This window comes from Dreissena polymorpha, chromosome 6, assembly GCF_020536995.1.
Source record: "Dreissena polymorpha isolate Duluth1 chromosome 6, UMN_Dpol_1.0, whole genome shotgun sequence".
Taxonomy (NCBI): domain Eukaryota; kingdom Metazoa; phylum Mollusca; class Bivalvia; order Myida; family Dreissenidae; genus Dreissena; species Dreissena polymorpha.
Window position 1 is genome coordinate 41,825,824 of NC_068360.1, and position 18,462 is coordinate 41,844,285.

The 18,462-nt window shown below is 34.3% G+C and overlaps 1 protein-coding gene across 1 annotated transcript; it reads left to right on the forward strand.

Annotated features, from left to right (window-relative positions):
- The first annotated feature begins 2,223 nt into the window (after positions 1-2,223).
- LOC127834261 (cyclin-C-like) lies at positions 2,224-17,355 on the forward strand. The gene is made up of 10 exons (XM_052359962.1): positions 2,224-2,320; positions 6,355-6,461; positions 7,040-7,124; positions 7,886-7,955; positions 8,745-8,796; positions 10,176-10,267; positions 11,433-11,527; positions 11,980-12,047; positions 14,850-15,048; positions 15,336-17,355. Exons 1-10 carry the CDS (start codon positions 2,289-2,291, stop codon positions 15,379-15,381), a joined length of 846 nt encoding a protein of 281 aa, XP_052215922.1. The 5' UTR covers positions 2,224-2,288; the 3' UTR covers positions 15,382-17,355.
- Positions 17,356-18,462: the final 1,107 nt, after the last annotated feature.

Genomic DNA, 18,462 nt, shown 5'->3' on the forward strand with positions numbered 1-18,462 from the left:
ATACATTAATTAAAGATATGCATCTATGAATAAAAAATATTTAACAAATACTTCCAGAAGCATAATCAAAGTTTAATTCTTAGATGTTGTATACTGCTTATTATCAGTTGATATAAATCATCCAAATGGTACATACATGTATGATACTGTTTAAAATATAACAATAATTTTCATGCCTATTGTAGATTACACGGTATATTGCATTGTTTCATGCTGTTGTTCTGGAAAATTTTAATATAAATTACATATCCTTACAAAATAATGCAGTTTCATGGACAAAACAAATTTCAGTCCAAATAAAAGGCATAATATGTGAACAATTTTACATTTAAATCCAACAATTGAAACTGCTTGCCATAACATTATATAAGGTTATGGCCACTTTTAGCCTTGTTGCAGTGTTTTGGGTAATTTACATGTAAGTTGCTTTTGTTTTATTTTAATAGATTTCATTATTTCCTATGAAAATCTGAAATATTCTTTTCAAAGCATTGGAATTATATTTCCAAATTGAAGACGTAATATCATCTTTTAAGACACAATACATTTGTACTTAACAGACAATAACATGTTTTTCTAAGATAAAGAAACCACCATATTATAAATTAACCTAAAATCTGCAAACTATAAAGCAATGATGTGGGTGAGTCTTTGAAATGAATGTCCAATTTGAGCAGTTTCAAGCTGTCAATGTGTGAGATAATAATCATATTATTTGAAAAAGGCGTAAATCAATACTACTGCACCTTAACAATGCAAGCACCATTAATGAATAAACATACTGGGGACATTTTAAATTTCAAATTTGTTAAATTGAATGATTGAATAAATGGTAAACTTGGGGAAAAAATTGTGGAATTTATTTCATTATTGTCCAACAGACAAGTTGATACAACGAAATCATTTCCTCGGACCACTTAATTTTAACTCAGACAATTTGGACATATGTACACACTGACTTTGTCTTTGCCATTTGGGTAACAAATTTAACACTATTGCTACCTCTTAAATGAAGTTGCAGTTATTATTTAATGAACAAGAATTATACCATTATGGCCTGGAATAAAACAAAATTTGGAAATGAAGACTGTATATGAACATGTCAAAGGATCTGTCAATGCTTAAAAAGTTTATGTGTTTAAGATTTTATTTTCTCTGGCACTCTTAAAACTTAGAATCACCCACCTTCAATAAAGGATATATGTAGATATAATGCCAGGGCAGTAACTCTTAAATTACATATTTATTATAAGACAAGTGAAAGCTTTATTGACTGCTTTATCATGAACATATTTACAATATTAAGCCCAGGACAACTTAACTCATTATGTAAGCACGCTTTTGTTAATCTCAGATGTTAACAAGTGTGAAAATTCCACAATTATGCATAGTGAAAGGTGCTTCATCCACCTCAGTTATAATAAAAACTTAGGACTGTCAGTATATCTGTTAACAAATAACCAGTCTTTTTGGGTATTCTGTAGGTATTCTTCATAGGTGGGGAAATAATGTAATACCTAAAACATGAGATTGCTCTACCAACTGAGCTACCCAGGCCGCAACACAACTTTCTCCTTTATGTTTATGCCATGAGAATGATGAGATACATCCCAACTTAAATAAGAATGTGTCATAAAGGTTAGAGGGGGGTTACCGGGTTAGAGGGTATTATTTAATTAACTATGGTTAGAGTATACCCTTATAATTTCATGGCCCCACAGGCGCAAAATGTCACAGCACTAGAAAATGATGAGGATTGACTGGGAGTCCACTTGAAGGTGGGACCCCTACATTTAGTCCAAATAATTAGATGTAAGCTACCCCAATCGACCTCATATTTATAGGAGTACCCTACATTACTTTGCCGAATGAGCTTACCAGACAGGCACATAACACATTTCTCCAATTTCTTGACCACATTCTTGCAATGGCATCAAAGAAATAATTCGCCGTTCATTAGAAGTGATATTAAACTACTAAGATATATCCAACTTGTCCGAATTATAACTTATAAGCACGTAACAATCGTTTAAATTATCGATGTGTTAATACATATATTTGATATTACCTCTTCCATATCCATGAAAGAATTAGCACCTTCTGGGAACATCTCATCTGCAACAAGTACTGGTTTCATCTTCTATATTTTATCTAGAGAGAATTGTTTCCTCAAAATTGTGGTCTATGTTTTTTCTGTTGTTGTTGTTGTTGTTGTTGTTGTTGAATTGATGAGGTGCAGTTTATATCAACACCGTTTAATAAGAAAGTAAAATAGACTGCCGTTTATTATGGCAGGAAACTTCTGGCAAAGTTCACATTAGTAAGTAAATGATACAGTTAGATATAAATAGACACACACTATTGAGTCAACTAATAAAAAAGATTTTGTGTTTGTAATAAACAGAGAATATGCCAAAATGTGTCCCTAAGTAGTATTCGGATACATTACATTCGGACATTGTATTTCAAAGTCTCAAAGAGCGCAATTGTTATATCATCTGCCAATAGATGCAGATCATAATGTTTTCTTAGACATTATCAATTGTTATATTGTGAAATGTGCTATTCCGGTGTGCATTCATTGTAAAAAGTTATCAAAATTTTCAGATTTTGCAATTCATTAATTTGCTTTCCATAAAAACTTGGCATAGTTTAATAATGCCACAACATACGTAAAACCGTCACTATTTTTAAAAAAATCTATGAATACTGTTACTAACTGAATTTTTTTTTGAAGTTTTTGATCGATGTAGATGGTATATTTGTGAATTTACGCACTGACAAATATCAGATAACTGAGTTGGACTAATCTTTAATCTAGAATACATTTTGACTTGTTCAAATCAGTTACATGTTTAAGTCTGAGGTGGTTTCTGTCTAAAAATTTAAACTCATTTTAGTCAGAATAGGCTGTGAAATATTTTCAAGGGACTTAATTACAGATTTTCTTATTTTTGAAAAAAATATGATGAAATGAATTTAATAACAAAACTGTAATATTATGGACGTGTTTTAAATTATGATAAAAAAGAAAAATAAAGTACAAAAAAATGAGCCTATAACTGAAGACCTCTTAAGATAAAACTTAAGTTAATGAGCTACCACTTCCTTATGCAGTCTGTATAAAGTAAAAATTTGGTTTCAAATAAATAAATACTTTTTTTTTCTTCGGAGTAGTTTTATGCCCCTGGTAGGGTGGCATTTAGCAGTGGCACTGTCCGGCTGTAAGTATGTCTGTCCGTCTGGCATTCCGCTTACCAGAGGTATTTTATGCAACGTTCCGCTTTCAGATATTGAGCTTTTTTAGCTCACCTGAGCACAATGTTAACAGTGCATAGAAGTCACATTTTTGGTCCATTGTTCATGAAATTTGGTCAGAACATGTGTTTTTTGGATATGACAGTTGATTTCGAAAATGGTTTGGATCGGTAAAAAAGCATGGCCGCTGGGGGGGGGGGGGGGTCATTTTCCTTATATGTATATAGTAATAACAGCTTTTGTACACTATATAGTTTATCATGTCAAGGAAAGTAACTGCAAATGAAAAATTATGTTGAATTGACAGAGTTGCCTCCCTTTTTAAAATATTTGTTTTAGCACAAGGCCGCGTGGAATTAATTATAAATAATAGTTTTACATTCTGGAAGATAGCAAACGTTGAATATGTTTTTATTGTTTGATGATTCTGTACAATATGGCATTCTTTTATCAAACAATTAATGCAAGACTATATGATTTTTATATGTGTTGAATTGTATTATATTGATAAATACATGTTACAATAGCACAAAATAGGTAAGATATTGAAGACCAATTTCATAAAATGCAGCAAAGACAAATTAGCGCCCCGAGCCAATGGTGACGAAGATATTTCGTACATATTTTCCTACAATTACCGAAGAATTCGTCTTTTTATAAGGATCGGAGTTAGTGTTCGTGTGTCGTATGAATAGACATCGCTGCAGGAATTTAAAAACAACCATTAAACTAAATTAAGATTCGCATCGTACATGCTTGATATACATTCTGGCGAGTTTGACTGTACAGACATTTTCGATTTCAGAATTAAATATCTCGCTTATTTTGCATTTTTTGACACATGTTACACATTGTGAACATGCTTCAAATCTACACTTGTAGCTCAATCATTCATATTGAAAGCTGTTTGAAATGGCTAACTATCGCGTAAGAAGATGTCTTACCTTAGAAGAAATGAATAGGGGGGTTGGGATGCTGGAAGTAGGAGCGTCACAACGTCACATGGCACGTCAGCTTGGCTTTTCACGGAGCGTTGTAGCCAGGATGTGGAGCCGCTACTAAATGCATGGTAATGTTATCTCCAGATACAGGGGAGGTTGTCAGAGGGCTACTACGCAGGCACAAGACCGTTTTATCATGGTACAAGCCCGACGCATCGCTTCATAAATGCCACGGCCCTTCAAAATGACTTGCAGAATGCATCAGGGGTTGGAATTTCAACTCAAACCATTCGAAACAGACTGCATAGTGTTGGCATGAGTGCTAGACGACCTGCCATTCGTATTCCATTGATGCGCAACCACATCCAGGCTCGTCTCCAATGGGCACAAGATCACATAACCTGGTCTTTAAATGACTGGACACCAGTACTCTTCACAGACAAGTCTAGATTCTGTGTAGACTTTACAGATAGACGTGCCCGGGTGTGGAGAATAACCAATGAGCGATTTGCACCAGTATGCATCGCAAACCATGATTGTTATGGTGGGGGCTCAGTATTGGTTTAGTCTGGGATCAGCATGCAGGGGAAGACCGACCTGCATATCATTGATATTGGCGCTATGACAGCTCAGAGATACGTCAGAGAGGTCTTGGATGTATACATTCTTCCATATGCTGGTGCAATAGGCCCAGGTTTCATTTTAATGGACCATAATGCCAGACCACACATAGCCATGGTGACCAATAACTTATAAGTACCTCCAAGCTGAAACAATCGTCAGGATGGAGTGGCCTGCAAGGTCTCCGGACCTCAATCTCAAAAAGCATGTCTGGAACATTCTTCAGGTTGCAATATCTGCACGCCCTGTCAAGCCTATCACTATTCAGGACCTACGACAAGCCCTTCTAGAAGAATGGGTTCGCACAAGACAGCATCCGTGGGCTTATCAGCAGCATAAAAAGGCGATGTCAATCAGTAATCAATGCCAATGGGAACCATACACGATATTGAAAAGATCCTTTCACTGTTTGAAGACTTTTACAATAATTTCTATTCTGACACACATGCACTAAAACTTTCAAAAGTCACCCCTAGCTAGATTCAGCCAGTGTCACGCATCAATGATAAATCAATACATAAAAATAAAATCAAAAACACACGTTCTAATATCAAAACCTGCAAAATAACAAATTAAAATGAACGTAATCCAAAATTGAAGATTATGCGAAACAAAAAAAAAGTGATCCTTAGCAAATTTTGAGTACCGGGGGTAGTATATTTACCACTCAGCTTACTGACCCTCTTACTCTGCTGTATGCCAGATGTTAATATCAGTGGTCAGTAATAAAAGCTGGTTGAACTGTTTGATATATTTTATTTTACAGTGGGATTATTTAATGCATGTTTTTAACAATTCACAAAAAAATATGTCATTTAAATGGGAACTTCATATCAAAACAAGATTCCATAATGATTCACTCTATATAATCATATTAAAGATATGTTAGCAAATATCAAATGGATAGTCTATGAAAACAATAAAGAAATAATTTCAATTATAAGTTTCTGGAGATAAAAATCAAATTCAGAATAATCTTTAAAATCAAGATTTGCCTTTCTTATTTGCGGAGTTCATTTATCAAGATTAATCATTTTCAGGCTTAATGAGCGACTTTGGGCCTTTCAGGCCCTCTTGTTTTGGTATGTGATTCTATCTACATAACTTACAGATGAATGGTGAGTTTCGTTCTGGTCCATTGATTTTTGGCGTAGTTATGGGCCTTTGACATTTTCTCTATTATAACCGCTTTCGGGAGCTTTTTTACAAAACGCTTATAAATCTTAAACAGATTTTTGGTATGTGACTGAGTCAACCTACATGACTTACAGATGAAGTGCGGGTGTATTCCAGTCCATTGAGTTTTGGAGAAGTTTTGGGCCTTGGACTTCAGAATTTTCTCTTAAATAGCTGATATGGGGCTTCAAAGCGCAGTAGAGGGCATTGTGTTTCACAAACACAGGTCTGGCTTGTTTTAATATAATGCATTCATTATTTTTTTATTGTACATGTATGACACATTTTTTTCAAAAAGTCATTTTGCCAAATTGTTAACAAATCCTTTGAATAAGTTGGTTTGGTTTTAACATTTTAGTCAGCAATGGCTGCTGGACAAACAGGATCTAGCAAGAGAGAGGCAAGCAGATCTGAAAGTGATGAGTGAGGATGAATATGAAAAATGCATGATCTTCTTTGCCAATTGTAAGTTTCCATATTTTTTCTAGAACTGTAAGATAATAAACAGCTAAATATTATTCTATTTTCCAGAAATGATAAGATATTTATTGACATGATTAATGATGAAAAATAAATCTTTATTTTGTATAAGAAAAAATATTTACCTATCATGATAGTTTGTTGTGGAATACCCACGGTCAGAAGTATTCATGCAAAGTAATTACAAAATGAGTTCTCAAAATGGAATGAATGACGTGGGATTCATTCATTAAAAAAGGTTTCAATATCATGTCATTTTAATTTTTGGTAACAGTTACATTTTGCATAAACATTTTGATAGTTTAAATCACAATATATTATTTTTATTTTTGGTAAATTTTGTGTAACAGAAACAGAAAGTTTACAAGGTCTTGAAAGAGTGCGTTTTAATAGATGTATCTCACACTTTAGGTTACTAGAATTATTTTGAACTTTTTTTAAACACTAGGCTCCGCTATTAATTATTGTGATATGACCCACAGTAGATTACTTCTTTGTGAATAGAAAACAAGCTGTTTGTCTTTTTAGAATTTGGGTTATTTTAATTGGTTTTGTAATTGCAGTTATACAAGCACTTGGAGAGCAGTCAAAAGTACGACAGCAAGTAATTGCTACAGCGACAGTCTACTTCAAGAGATTTTATGCAAGGTAAGATATTCCTATCAGAGTGTGGCCCTTTATTTAATGACCAAAAAACCCCACTTGTCATTTTGCTGAAACGAGGTTTTAATGAGCATTCTCTTAATTCTTATGTTTGAATTTAACTAATTCTTTATATACAAATAATGTAATGAAACATGTTTTATTATGACTATAAAAAATACAATTCGGCTTTATCAGCTGAACTACAAATCTTAGGCTCAATTCCTGTCATGGACACCTTTATTTTGTGGAGTTGGTCATGAAATCCTTACCATTGCCATTCTCATTCAAGTAGATTCGGTTACGGGCACTGCATGGTAATGCATTTAGTACTGGTACAGCAGATAACCCAGGAAAGTGTCAGTTGGTAAACTGACTGCCATGATATATGACTGAAACACTGTTGAAAACTGCAAAACTGCCACAAAACAAAGAAATGTACTTAACAGTTTTGCAGTAATTAAACCCTTACCACTTGAAGGGACCGTCAACCACAAACGACGAAAAATGAAAAGTTCTAGAATACCATATTTTTTTATAATTATTAGTTTATATCGATTAAAATATCACGACTGGTATATGAAAACATGAACTGCTATTTTCTGTGATAAGACTTGTAAAAGACTTTATCAGTCTGTAGGTAAGCGCAAGACTTGCAATAGGTTACACATTACTGTATGTTTGGTATTGTAAGTTATTGTACTGGGTTTTTTTGGTAGTATTTTACTATTTTTTTGACTGAGTCTGACAATACTTCCTGTTTTCAGAAACTCACTGAAATGCATTGACCCCTGGCTAATGGCCCCAACATGTATTTTTCTTGCATCAAAAGTGGAGGTATGTACTACAAAGTTTTGAACAAAAACCACTAAAAAGTCAACCCCCAAAAACTTGACAAACAACAATAAAAGCTGAATAAGCTTTTGAGAAAATGTAATCTTATGTAAAATGCTGGGAATGGACCCATATTTACAAAGTTTCTATGTGAATTCTTAAATTGGGTTTTACATTAATGAAATCTACAGATAAAATTTTCTAATTAAAATCCAAAAATTAACTTATAAAAATTAACTTATAAAATTCTATGTTTTGCTCTTTTTTATTTATACCGGTATGTGTTCTTAACTTTAAAAACAAATTGGAAACAATAACAATATTTTATATTAGTTGATAGTAAATAAACATGTACACTAAAACATAATCATCATGTAACATGTAAACTTAATTTAGAGTATCAGGCCGTGTGTTCACAAAATCGATTTTGCTTGTCATTGAAAATGGATTTTCATTGTTGTTGATAGGCAAAAATGAAAATTGATGTCAGTTATAATCGATTTTCGATTGCAAAATCGTTTTGTGAACACGGGGGCCAGTCTTTCTGCTTACAAAATGATATAATAAAAAACAGTATTAATAAAGCAATATTTATAAAGTTCAAGTGTATTATTTTAAAAGATATTTACAAGTTAAAGCAAGAGACTTAAGGAATTTTTTTTTATTAAAGAAGTACCTTAAATTTTAACAAACAATCATTGAGGATTCTTGCCGATTTGCACGCGCTTAAAGCAGTTTTGTTGATATGGTGAAATGCATTTTATGAACTTGTGCTTTTGTTTGTTATTGTAGGAGTTTGGCTTGATATCTAACAGTAGGCTCATCACAACCTGTCAGACAGTTGGTGAGTATTTATGCACAATCAGTAATACAAGTTTAAGTTTTCAAAAGCAAGATGTTGGGTGGATAAGAGACGGAGTGGATCACCATAGGCTGTTAATTGACAAAATTTTGCGTGGTTTTGTATGCCCCTGACAAAGCAGTGCACCTGTCTACCTGTACACTGCATGTTAAATACACACACAATTGTATTCACTGCTCTGTTTTCAAAACATTGCATTTCTTTGCACCTTTATAATAGCTATACCAGAAATGGTTATCCTTTGGTAATTACATGTATCACATCACACCTGAATGCCAAACTTAAAGGTTAAGGACTCATCAGTAGAAGTTAAAGGCCATCATTAGGCATTGATCTCTTGTTTACAATGAAACTTTATTTTAAAGGGATGTGTACAATGACATGATATAAAAGCTCATCATGTCCAAACATACATTTTTGGCATCAGTTTCAGTGTGCAAATACTTAAATAATTTCTAACACGAAACAAACCTATTCTGTAAAAAATGTAAAATTGAAACACTTGATCAGATTAAGCACATTTGAATTCATGGAACAAGAATATTTACTGGTCTTGTGGAAAGTATGTAGCCTAAACATTTAGTTTTCGGTCCCTTTTCAAGTGCATAACCCAACACTTAGTTTTTAATCCAGTTTCAAGTGCACCATAACCGTACACTTAGTTTTTATGACTCACTACAAGTGTATAGCCTTAAATAATTATTCAGTCCATTTTCAAGTGAATAGACTTACACTTTAAAGTAAAGTTTAAAGTAAAGTGCATAACCAGGTTACCTTATACTTACTTTAAAGTCAAGTGCATAACCTCACATTTTTTTGTCTCTGTTCAATTGCATAACCTTACACATAGCTGTATGTCCCATTAAAAGTGCCCTAAACTAATTTGTATGTGACTGTCCTATGGCAAGTGCATAAATGTACACATAGTTTTATATCACATGGCAAGTCTATAACCTTACACTTACTTTTGAGTCATGTGCATAACCTTACACTTACTTTTAAGTCCCATTTCATTACCTTACACATAGCTGTATGTTCCATGGCAAGTACATACACTTATACTTAGTTTTATTTCTTGATGCAATTTTTATGTAAATTTTATAAAAAAAAATATTAAATGCAAAATATTTTGACTATCAAGTGATTACTGATAACAGTTTGATCCTGTAAATCCATGTTGTAATTACTAATTTAACTTAAAGTGACTAAATGAGTGCCCTGGCTGGACTTTACATTTCCTAAGTACAGGACTGGTGTGAAAACTAAATATTAAACCCAGGAAGTGATGGAACATATTCAGATTCATTTAGCAGGTGTTAAATTCTTTCATGCAATATTAATGGTTGTATTGAATGTTTCAGTGAAGAACAAGTTTTCCCATGCATATCCCCAGGAATACCCATACAGAAGTAACAATGTGTTAGAGTGTGAATTCTACTTGCTGGAAATGATGGTAAGGCAAATGAACAGAAAAGGGGGCTTAATGCATGTGTGTTAATTGTTGTCCCAGATTAGACTGTGTAGTCTTCACACGTTTATCAGGGACGACACTCGGATTTTAATGGAATTTTTTATGTAAAGGAAGTTTCAAAGCGGACATCCAGTGTAGGGGGACAGTATTGTTCCTGATTAGTCTGTGCAGACTACGTAGGCTCACTTTACCCACATGAATTAAACCCTGTTTTCCCAGATCATGGCTCATATAAAGTATTGCATTATTCAAGGTATGTTAATTTTTAGCTCGACTGTTTTCGGAGAAACCCGAGGTATTGTCATAGCCAGCTCGTCGTGTCGTCCGCCGTCCACCGGCATCGTGCTAAAACCTTTACTTTGGCCCTAAAATCAAAGTACTACCACTTACAACTTTGAAACTTCATATGTAGATGCACCTTGATGAGTTCTACATGCCACTCCCATTTTCGGGTCACTAGGTCAATGTCACTTTGACCTCTTAAAAAATACAATAATAAAAAATTCTGACAAGCTTTTATTCAAAAATGCACCCGCACTCGTTTTGCGGTGCTCTTGTTAGGTTTTAGTTTGTGTTAAGTCGCTTTATAGGAACAGTAAAATGAATTTCTTGTATGGGCTTACTTTAAGAACCATTTCAAAATATTTCTTGTTGTGGAAACCCTAGCTTTAAAATACAACTGTTTTCTGTGAATATATTCAAGATAATAATAACACATGTCATTTGATGAATGGGAAAATTTTACACCTTACGTGTCCCTACCTGTTGGAGGAACTCAAACATTTCAGTTTCCAATTACTAAATTCTTTCCCCCATAAGAAGCAAAGTGCAATGGCTCTTGCATCCAGCATAAAACCAGAACAGCCTGCGAGTCACTCGCAGTCTGTTCAGGTTTTATGCTTTTTGCTACTCATCAGTTACTAATAGTTGAAAATGAAGCCTTTAAAACTTGAATTAAGCAAGAAAGGTCTTTAATTGAAGTCAACTTTCTAAGGGACTACGAATGCGTCAAAATACGTATCTAAAAGGTAAAGGGTTAATTTTCCTGGGTGAGTTCATATTCACTGACATCATGAGAGGCAGATAGACGAAAATATTGTGAAAACACACGCATTTATTTGCCTCTATCTGTATCTTCCACTTGCAGGACTGTTGCCTGGTTGTGTTCCACCCATATCGTCCACTGGTGCAGTATGTATCGGACATAAGCTCTACAGATGACAGCATTCTGCCATTGGCCTGGTAAGACAGCATCCTTACATAGTCTGGAGGGGGTTTTCTGCTAGTTAAAAAAGGCTGTAAAACTGACCCTATCCCAAAGAAAACAGACTCTATCCCAAACCGAAATTGTAAAAAGAAATACCAATTTAAATTATTTATTTTTTAGAAATAAGTGTCTTATGATTATCATATCTCAATTTTATTTCATTAACATCTAACAAAGAAAATAACTTACAAAATAAAACAAATGCATTTAAAATAGCTGTTGTACCGGGGCGTTATTTCTTTCAAAAGTTGTTTTCTGCTATTATACTACCATTTTATAGCTATGCAAAGTATATATTTTATGTAGAAGTATAAAACCTTATAAAATTTACATTTACATTTAATGCAACTGTGATTGCATGAAAAATGATCTAGATTTAGATTTATCCTTCATGTTTAATTATTGAAGTACACGGTTTCCTTTCCAGGCGTATTGTGAATGACTCCCTGCGGACAGACGTGTGTTTATTGTATCCACCGTACCTTATTGCATTATGTAAGTAGCACCCTGGTTTGAATGTCAAATTAATGTTAATGGGATTTCAATGACATTAGATTATCATGTAGTACACATTTATTATCCCCCGCCAAAGACGGAAATATATGCTTTAGGCGTTGTCCCTCCATCAGTCTCTCAGTCTGTTCCATCTGTCACAAAGTTTTTATGGCTTAATCTCAAAAACTTTATAAGATGTCAACATGAAACTTCATAGGTGTATAGGGATATTAGATGAAGGCAGCGCATAACAATTCAACAAATTTGCTTGTTTTTAATATATTTAATAAGATTATGTAGATCTTTGTGTATTTTATACAGAAGTTGTTTATAAGCAAAACTTTTTTAAGAAAAGGAAAGCTATTATTCTTACCCTGGGTCTGAAACTCATCTAGGTTACAGTGGGTGTGAAACTCATCTAGGTTACAGTTTTATTGTAAGCTCATTCTTAGGCTTACTTAAAACATTTATACCATGCTCAAATGGCCCATGGTGTAAATTTGGTTACTCTAGTGTGTCATTTGTCAAATTTAGGGGCAATTTTAAATTATACATTTGCATGTGAACTGTATACCGTCAGCAGCTTAAAGTGTTTCAGTTACCTAGTTTCTCAGGAATGGCTTAAGGACTTTAATGTAAACATTTCACATGTATTTCCCATGTTGAAATGACCCCATACATCAAGTTTGGTAACTTGCACTTCAGAAGTTTGAATCATTAAGCTCCCTTTTACACTTTGAAACTTTACATATAAGCTATGTTAACAGGTTATGGCTTATCAAAATTAGATATTACATTAAACTTCAGATCTAGGTACCTTGTACCAAAGCCCCTCCACCTTTTGATTGTGTAAGGGAATTGATTGGTGGGTCACTTTCACTTGAATAGCAAAATAAATTCCACTTGATTTCTGTATAGCAAATTGATGTATTGTCCTGAAACTTCAGATATTTATGCCTGGAACCAATACATAGATTTAATCCTTGCTTGGGGTTTTATGTGGCATGCTCAAGGTCAAGTCAATTGTACTCAAACAGAAACATGTCTTCACTTTGATAATTAAAAAGCAAGTTACCAAAATATTAAAGTCATGCAACTACATACATATATGCATTCCTTCCCATTTAAGATGGGTTCTAAATATAGAGTTTTTTTTCTCAATAAGTTAATTAGCATTAGGTAGCTTATTGAAACTTTGTACATAAATGTCTTTATTATATAGTATGGTATTTGTATGGGGTTGTGGGGTCAAGTTTATGTCACTGATAGTACGGAAGATATGGAATAATTGTTTTTACTCAATAGCTTGAAAACAAATTGAGCAATTGTAATTAAACTTGATTCATTGGTGTCTTATGTCCGAAGAATACACATGCCATGGGTATGATCCAAATCAAAGTCAATGTAACTTAGTATAGAAAAATGATTTGTGCTTTTGAAAAAGATTTTGAAAACAATTCAAGCTATTGGGATGCAATTATATGTACATTGTTTGATAAATTTTTGTGTGAAAGTAAACTGTCAATGTCACTTTTAGTCAATACAAAAACATGGTTACCATTCTAAATCAATGTTTTGTATGATATCTTTTGAATTTAAAAAAATACTTAATTACTTGATTGGTAAAATATTTTACATTTTATACAATCACTTAAGAAAAAAGAACAAAGAAACACTGACAAGATCCAGAAAAGAGGATCGCGATGTCCTGCAACATCCCTTTTTGGTTAATTAGTGAACAATTCATGATTAAATGTTTGAATTGCTGGACAATATTTATCCTTACTTATGAACTATATAAGCTTTAGTTACAATCATAAATTATGTCCAATATTCATACTAAAACTTGTTTTTTTACATATAACTTAATAAATGACGACATAATAGCAAGTAAGTGGGGTATTCTTGTACATCAGATTTCACTTCGGAAGCTAATGCCTTCATCATATAGGTATAGTTAAATATTCATGCATTAAGGTCAGTGTTAGATAAATGATGTAATACTAAATGAAAATATTGTTCCAAAATTGTGTTGTATAAGCCATGTTGGAAAACTGGGCTTAACCCTTTCAGTGCGGGAACCGAATTTTGAAGGCCTTTGCAAACAGTTTGGATCCAGATGAGACGCCACAGAACGTGGCGTCTCATCAGGATCCAAACTGTTTGCTATTCTGATAGTATTCTTTGAAAAAAAAAATCTTAGAAAATGCTAATTTTAGAAATTCAGCAGACAACATTTTAGAAGACGACAAATTTCCCAGCATGCAAAGGGTTAACGCATGTGCGTAGTGTTACCCCAGATTAGCCTGTACAGTCCACAATCAGGGACGACACTTACAGTCCACAATCAGGGACGACACTTACAGTCCACAATCAGGGACGACACTTACAGTCCACAATCAGGGACGACACAGTCCACAATCAGGGACGACACAGTCCACAATCAGGGACGACACTTATAGTCCACAATCAGGGACGACACTTATAGTCCACAATCAGGGATGACACTTACAGTCCACAATCAGGGACGACACTTACAGTCCACAATCAGGGACGACACTTACAGTCCACAATCAGGGACGACACTTTCTGCTTAGACCAGACATGTTTTGACAAGACTTCGTTTTATGGCTTTATTTAAAAAAAAACGAAATAGCAGAAAGTGATGTCCCTGATTAGCCTCTGTGGACTGTACAGGCTAATCTTAGACGACATGTTACGCACTTGCATTAAGCCCTGTTTTCCCAGATGGTGGGTCATATGTAAATTGTGCCCCAAAATTATGCTTGTATAAATCTTCAGCTGCACTGCACATAGCGTGTGTCATACAACAGAAAGACTTAAAGCAGTGGTTCGCAGAGTTATCGGTGGACATGGATAAAATCCTAGAAATCACACGCCAGATTCTCCATCTCTATGATCTGTGGAAAAACTATGACGAGAAAAAGGAGATTGCTGCAGTCTTACATAATATGCCACGCCCCAAAACAAGCCCATCACCGTAAGTAATATGTTAACATAAACACAATATGTATCCCCAGCTTGATGTAAACGGTTTAAGGTCCATTATACATGTATAGGTAAGACATTTCACTGAAAATGCCATTGAAATTAAATATGCAAAAGCAAGAAAAGACCCATTACCTCCTGAAATTTCACTGATCTAAATTACAAATCTATTTCTTTACAATTTAATTCTACAACAGTATTTTGTGTTCTTTGACAACAGAACACTTGATGTTATGTGTCCTGAAATGAATGTAATTTATGTTTTTGTTGTTGTTTCAGACCTCCACAGTCGTCAAGTCAGGACAACCAGCAACAACAGCAGTGACTGGGCAAATAACTTATAAGGAACAATTCACACGCACACTTGGAAAACTTGGCTTAATGCATGTGCGTTAAGTGTCATCCCAGATTAGCCTGTGCAGTGCCCAGTGTGTGCAGTGTTGGACAGATCATTTGTGACGTTTTATACCAATTATTGAATGTGATTGTTTTTATAATGAGATAATGACATATCAGTATGTTGCCTATATGTTAAGCAGCCATTGGTAGGCTTTTTGATGCGTAAAAATGTGTTCCTTTTTGCCTTATAATTGTAATTCAGATCCATATATTTTGGTGTTAGTTTAAACCTTTTTATTCTATAGCATCGAAAGAGTTAGGCTTAATGATACGCTATTGAGTCCGTTTCCTGGGCCCAGAACCAGTACTTGGTGTCTTTTTGAGAAGATCTGAAGAACGCTCACGAATGGGGATCGAACCCGTAACCTCCCGGTTGCTTGACGGACACCATATCCACAACGCCACATTGACCTCTTTACATTTTAATTATATAATTGTCAACAGTATCTCGATGTAAAATATGGCTTCAAACGAATTTACGACATACATTTTAAGATCTACATTTAATTTAAGTGTCCTAAAAAGGTAATGTGGAGAGGTCAGATTTTTCCTTCACATGTCATGTCCTTTATAATTGTATTCAAGGATTGTGTTTTGACGCCCCAGCATCTATAGATGCCAGGAAGCATATAGCCCTTGGCCTGTTCATTGGTTGTTCTGTTCGTCCTGCCATCAATCAGGTAAATCAAAAATGTTTTGCAAGTATTTCTTCCATCAAAACTTTTATACTTGCCTTGATGATGTCTTGGGACACTATCAACATACCCACATCAACTGATCTCATTCTGACCTTTACATTGACCTTTTGGACTTTGGACTAATTCAGAAGGTCAAAATTTTTGGTTTACCTAAAATGAAGTCTTGTGTCGAATTTAAATACTGCTGGCTACAAGGTGATGATACTTAACCCTTTACCACTTAGATACGTATTTTGATGTGTTTGTAGTCCCTTAGAAACTTAAATTTAATTAAAGATCTTTCAAACTAGATAAACATTTTAAAGGCCTCATTTCCAACTCTTAGATATTGATGAGCAGCAAACAGCATAAAACTTGAATAGACTGCGAGTTACTCGCAGGCTGTTCTGGTTTTATGCTGTTAGCACATAGCAATGTTCACTTTACATCTGAGTGTGTTAAGTGGTTGTTATCTATGACTTGTTTGAGTTTCTTCCAACATCAATAATGCTGCCTGCAATGCGTTCATACTTTTATGTATGATGTCTTTGAGCACCATTAACACTATCACATCGCCTTTCCTCATTTTGACCTTGTCATGGACCTACTTTTGGACTAAGACATATTCAAATGGGTCAATAAATATATACTGACCTGGTTTATTTTTGCGTTTGCGTTTATTAAAAGCAGCGTTTTGTTTACTTTTGTATTTGTATCATATGATAAGTTTTATACAAAGGTGTTTTTATGCCCCCGGTAGGGTGGCATATAGCAATAGAACTGTCCTTTAGTCTGTCCGTCAGTCAGTCTGTCCGTCCAAAAACTTTAACAGAAAAATTTAACATTGGCCATAACTTTTGCAATATTGAAGATAGCAATTTGATATTTTGCATGCATGTGTATCTCATGGAGCTGCACATTTTTGAGTGGTGAAAGGTCAAGGTCATCCTTCAATGTCAGAGGTAAAAAAACAAACAAATCCAAGGGAAGTAACAAGCTTTAAAGGGAGATAATTTATATTTATCATTTGGCAGGTACAGGTCATTTTTACAAGGGAAGTAATATTTTTAAAGGGATATAATAAAAAAAATTATATCAAAGCGGCGCAGTAGGGGGCATTGTGTTTCTGACAAACACATCTCTTGTTTTGAATAATAATTATTCTGATTGAGGATCATTAAATGATCACAGCAGTAAACAATTGAATAAATGTGTACATTTTTGTTCGTTCGTTATACCAACTAATTAGACTATTTAAGTAGTATTTTATATGTATGCAAAAAAAAAACAACTGCCTGCAATAATTCTCTCTGTTTTTTTCTTATTTATGTTGTTTTGGTGGACTTAGTTTAGTATGAATTCTAGCGAGTCTCTCGTTTTATTACCACACCTTCCGTGGCTCGACGGATATCGTGAGTCGTCAATATTTATCTTTAAGAACTATTTGGAGCCCACAATTATTAATCAATCTTTATTAAACTTAGTAAGACCACGTGTCCCAATATCACGGCCGAGTTCGAAACTTTGGTGTTTTGGCTATAAACAAAGTCACCATATTACATTGAAGAGAAACAAATGTGAACACGGAAAGTCTCGTTGTTTGCCAAAATCATCATTAAAATTGCTCAGACGATTTGTTCTTTTAATACCTCTGCGATATTAATGTTGTACCTACTATTGTTGAACGGTATTATAAACAGAAACGCAATGTTGAAAAGATTTCTCGCAAAAGAATGCAGCTGGTCGAACACGTAGAGAAAACACGTACTGGTCTGGGGATTATAAGCTCGTTTTCTGTACGATAACGACACAAATAAAGCTGCTTTTGTGAATATTTAATCAGAAGAAAACATAATATTTTAACAATTATACTGTCAGAACCACAGGCTAAGGCAGTTCCTTCCCTACTTGTAACCCAGTTTAGAAAATGTAACTGTTCGCAACAATGAGAAAGCATTGACAATACAGGAACCTATACAAACAAAAACTTTGTTTGTATAGGTCCCTGGACAATGCATTCAGATTATATATATATACGATTATTGTAGGGCCAAGGGAGCCAAGCAAGCGCCGCTCTAAACGATCACTCTATTGACAGTTCTTTTGTTTCTAGCACAAATTACTTTCTGGTAAGGGCTGCTTCGCCAGAATAAGAGTCAATTGTTTGATCTCTACCACAGCACTTTATCTACTAGTATGTTAATTCCTTTTGATAATTAAATGTTCCGCAAATCATATCTGTCTTAATCCGTTACACCGGAAATAAAATTCAAGCGAAACTATGCGGTAATTTACGGCGTTTGGGATGGCATCATTGAAAGAACTGTGGA

Bases quoted from the DNA above. Each gene is read 5' to 3' on its own strand.
- LOC127834261 (XM_052359962.1), top strand. From the start codon at position 2,289: ATGGCAGGAAACTTCTGGCAAAGTTCACATTA. The intron at 2,321-6,354 runs GTAAGTAAATGA...TTAACATTTTAG, and splicing joins TTCTGGCAAAGTTCACATTA to TCAGCAATGGCTGCTGGACA. The intron at 8,797-10,175 runs GTGAGTATTTAT...TGAATGTTTCAG, and splicing joins CACAACCTGTCAGACAGTTG to TGAAGAACAAGTTTTCCCAT.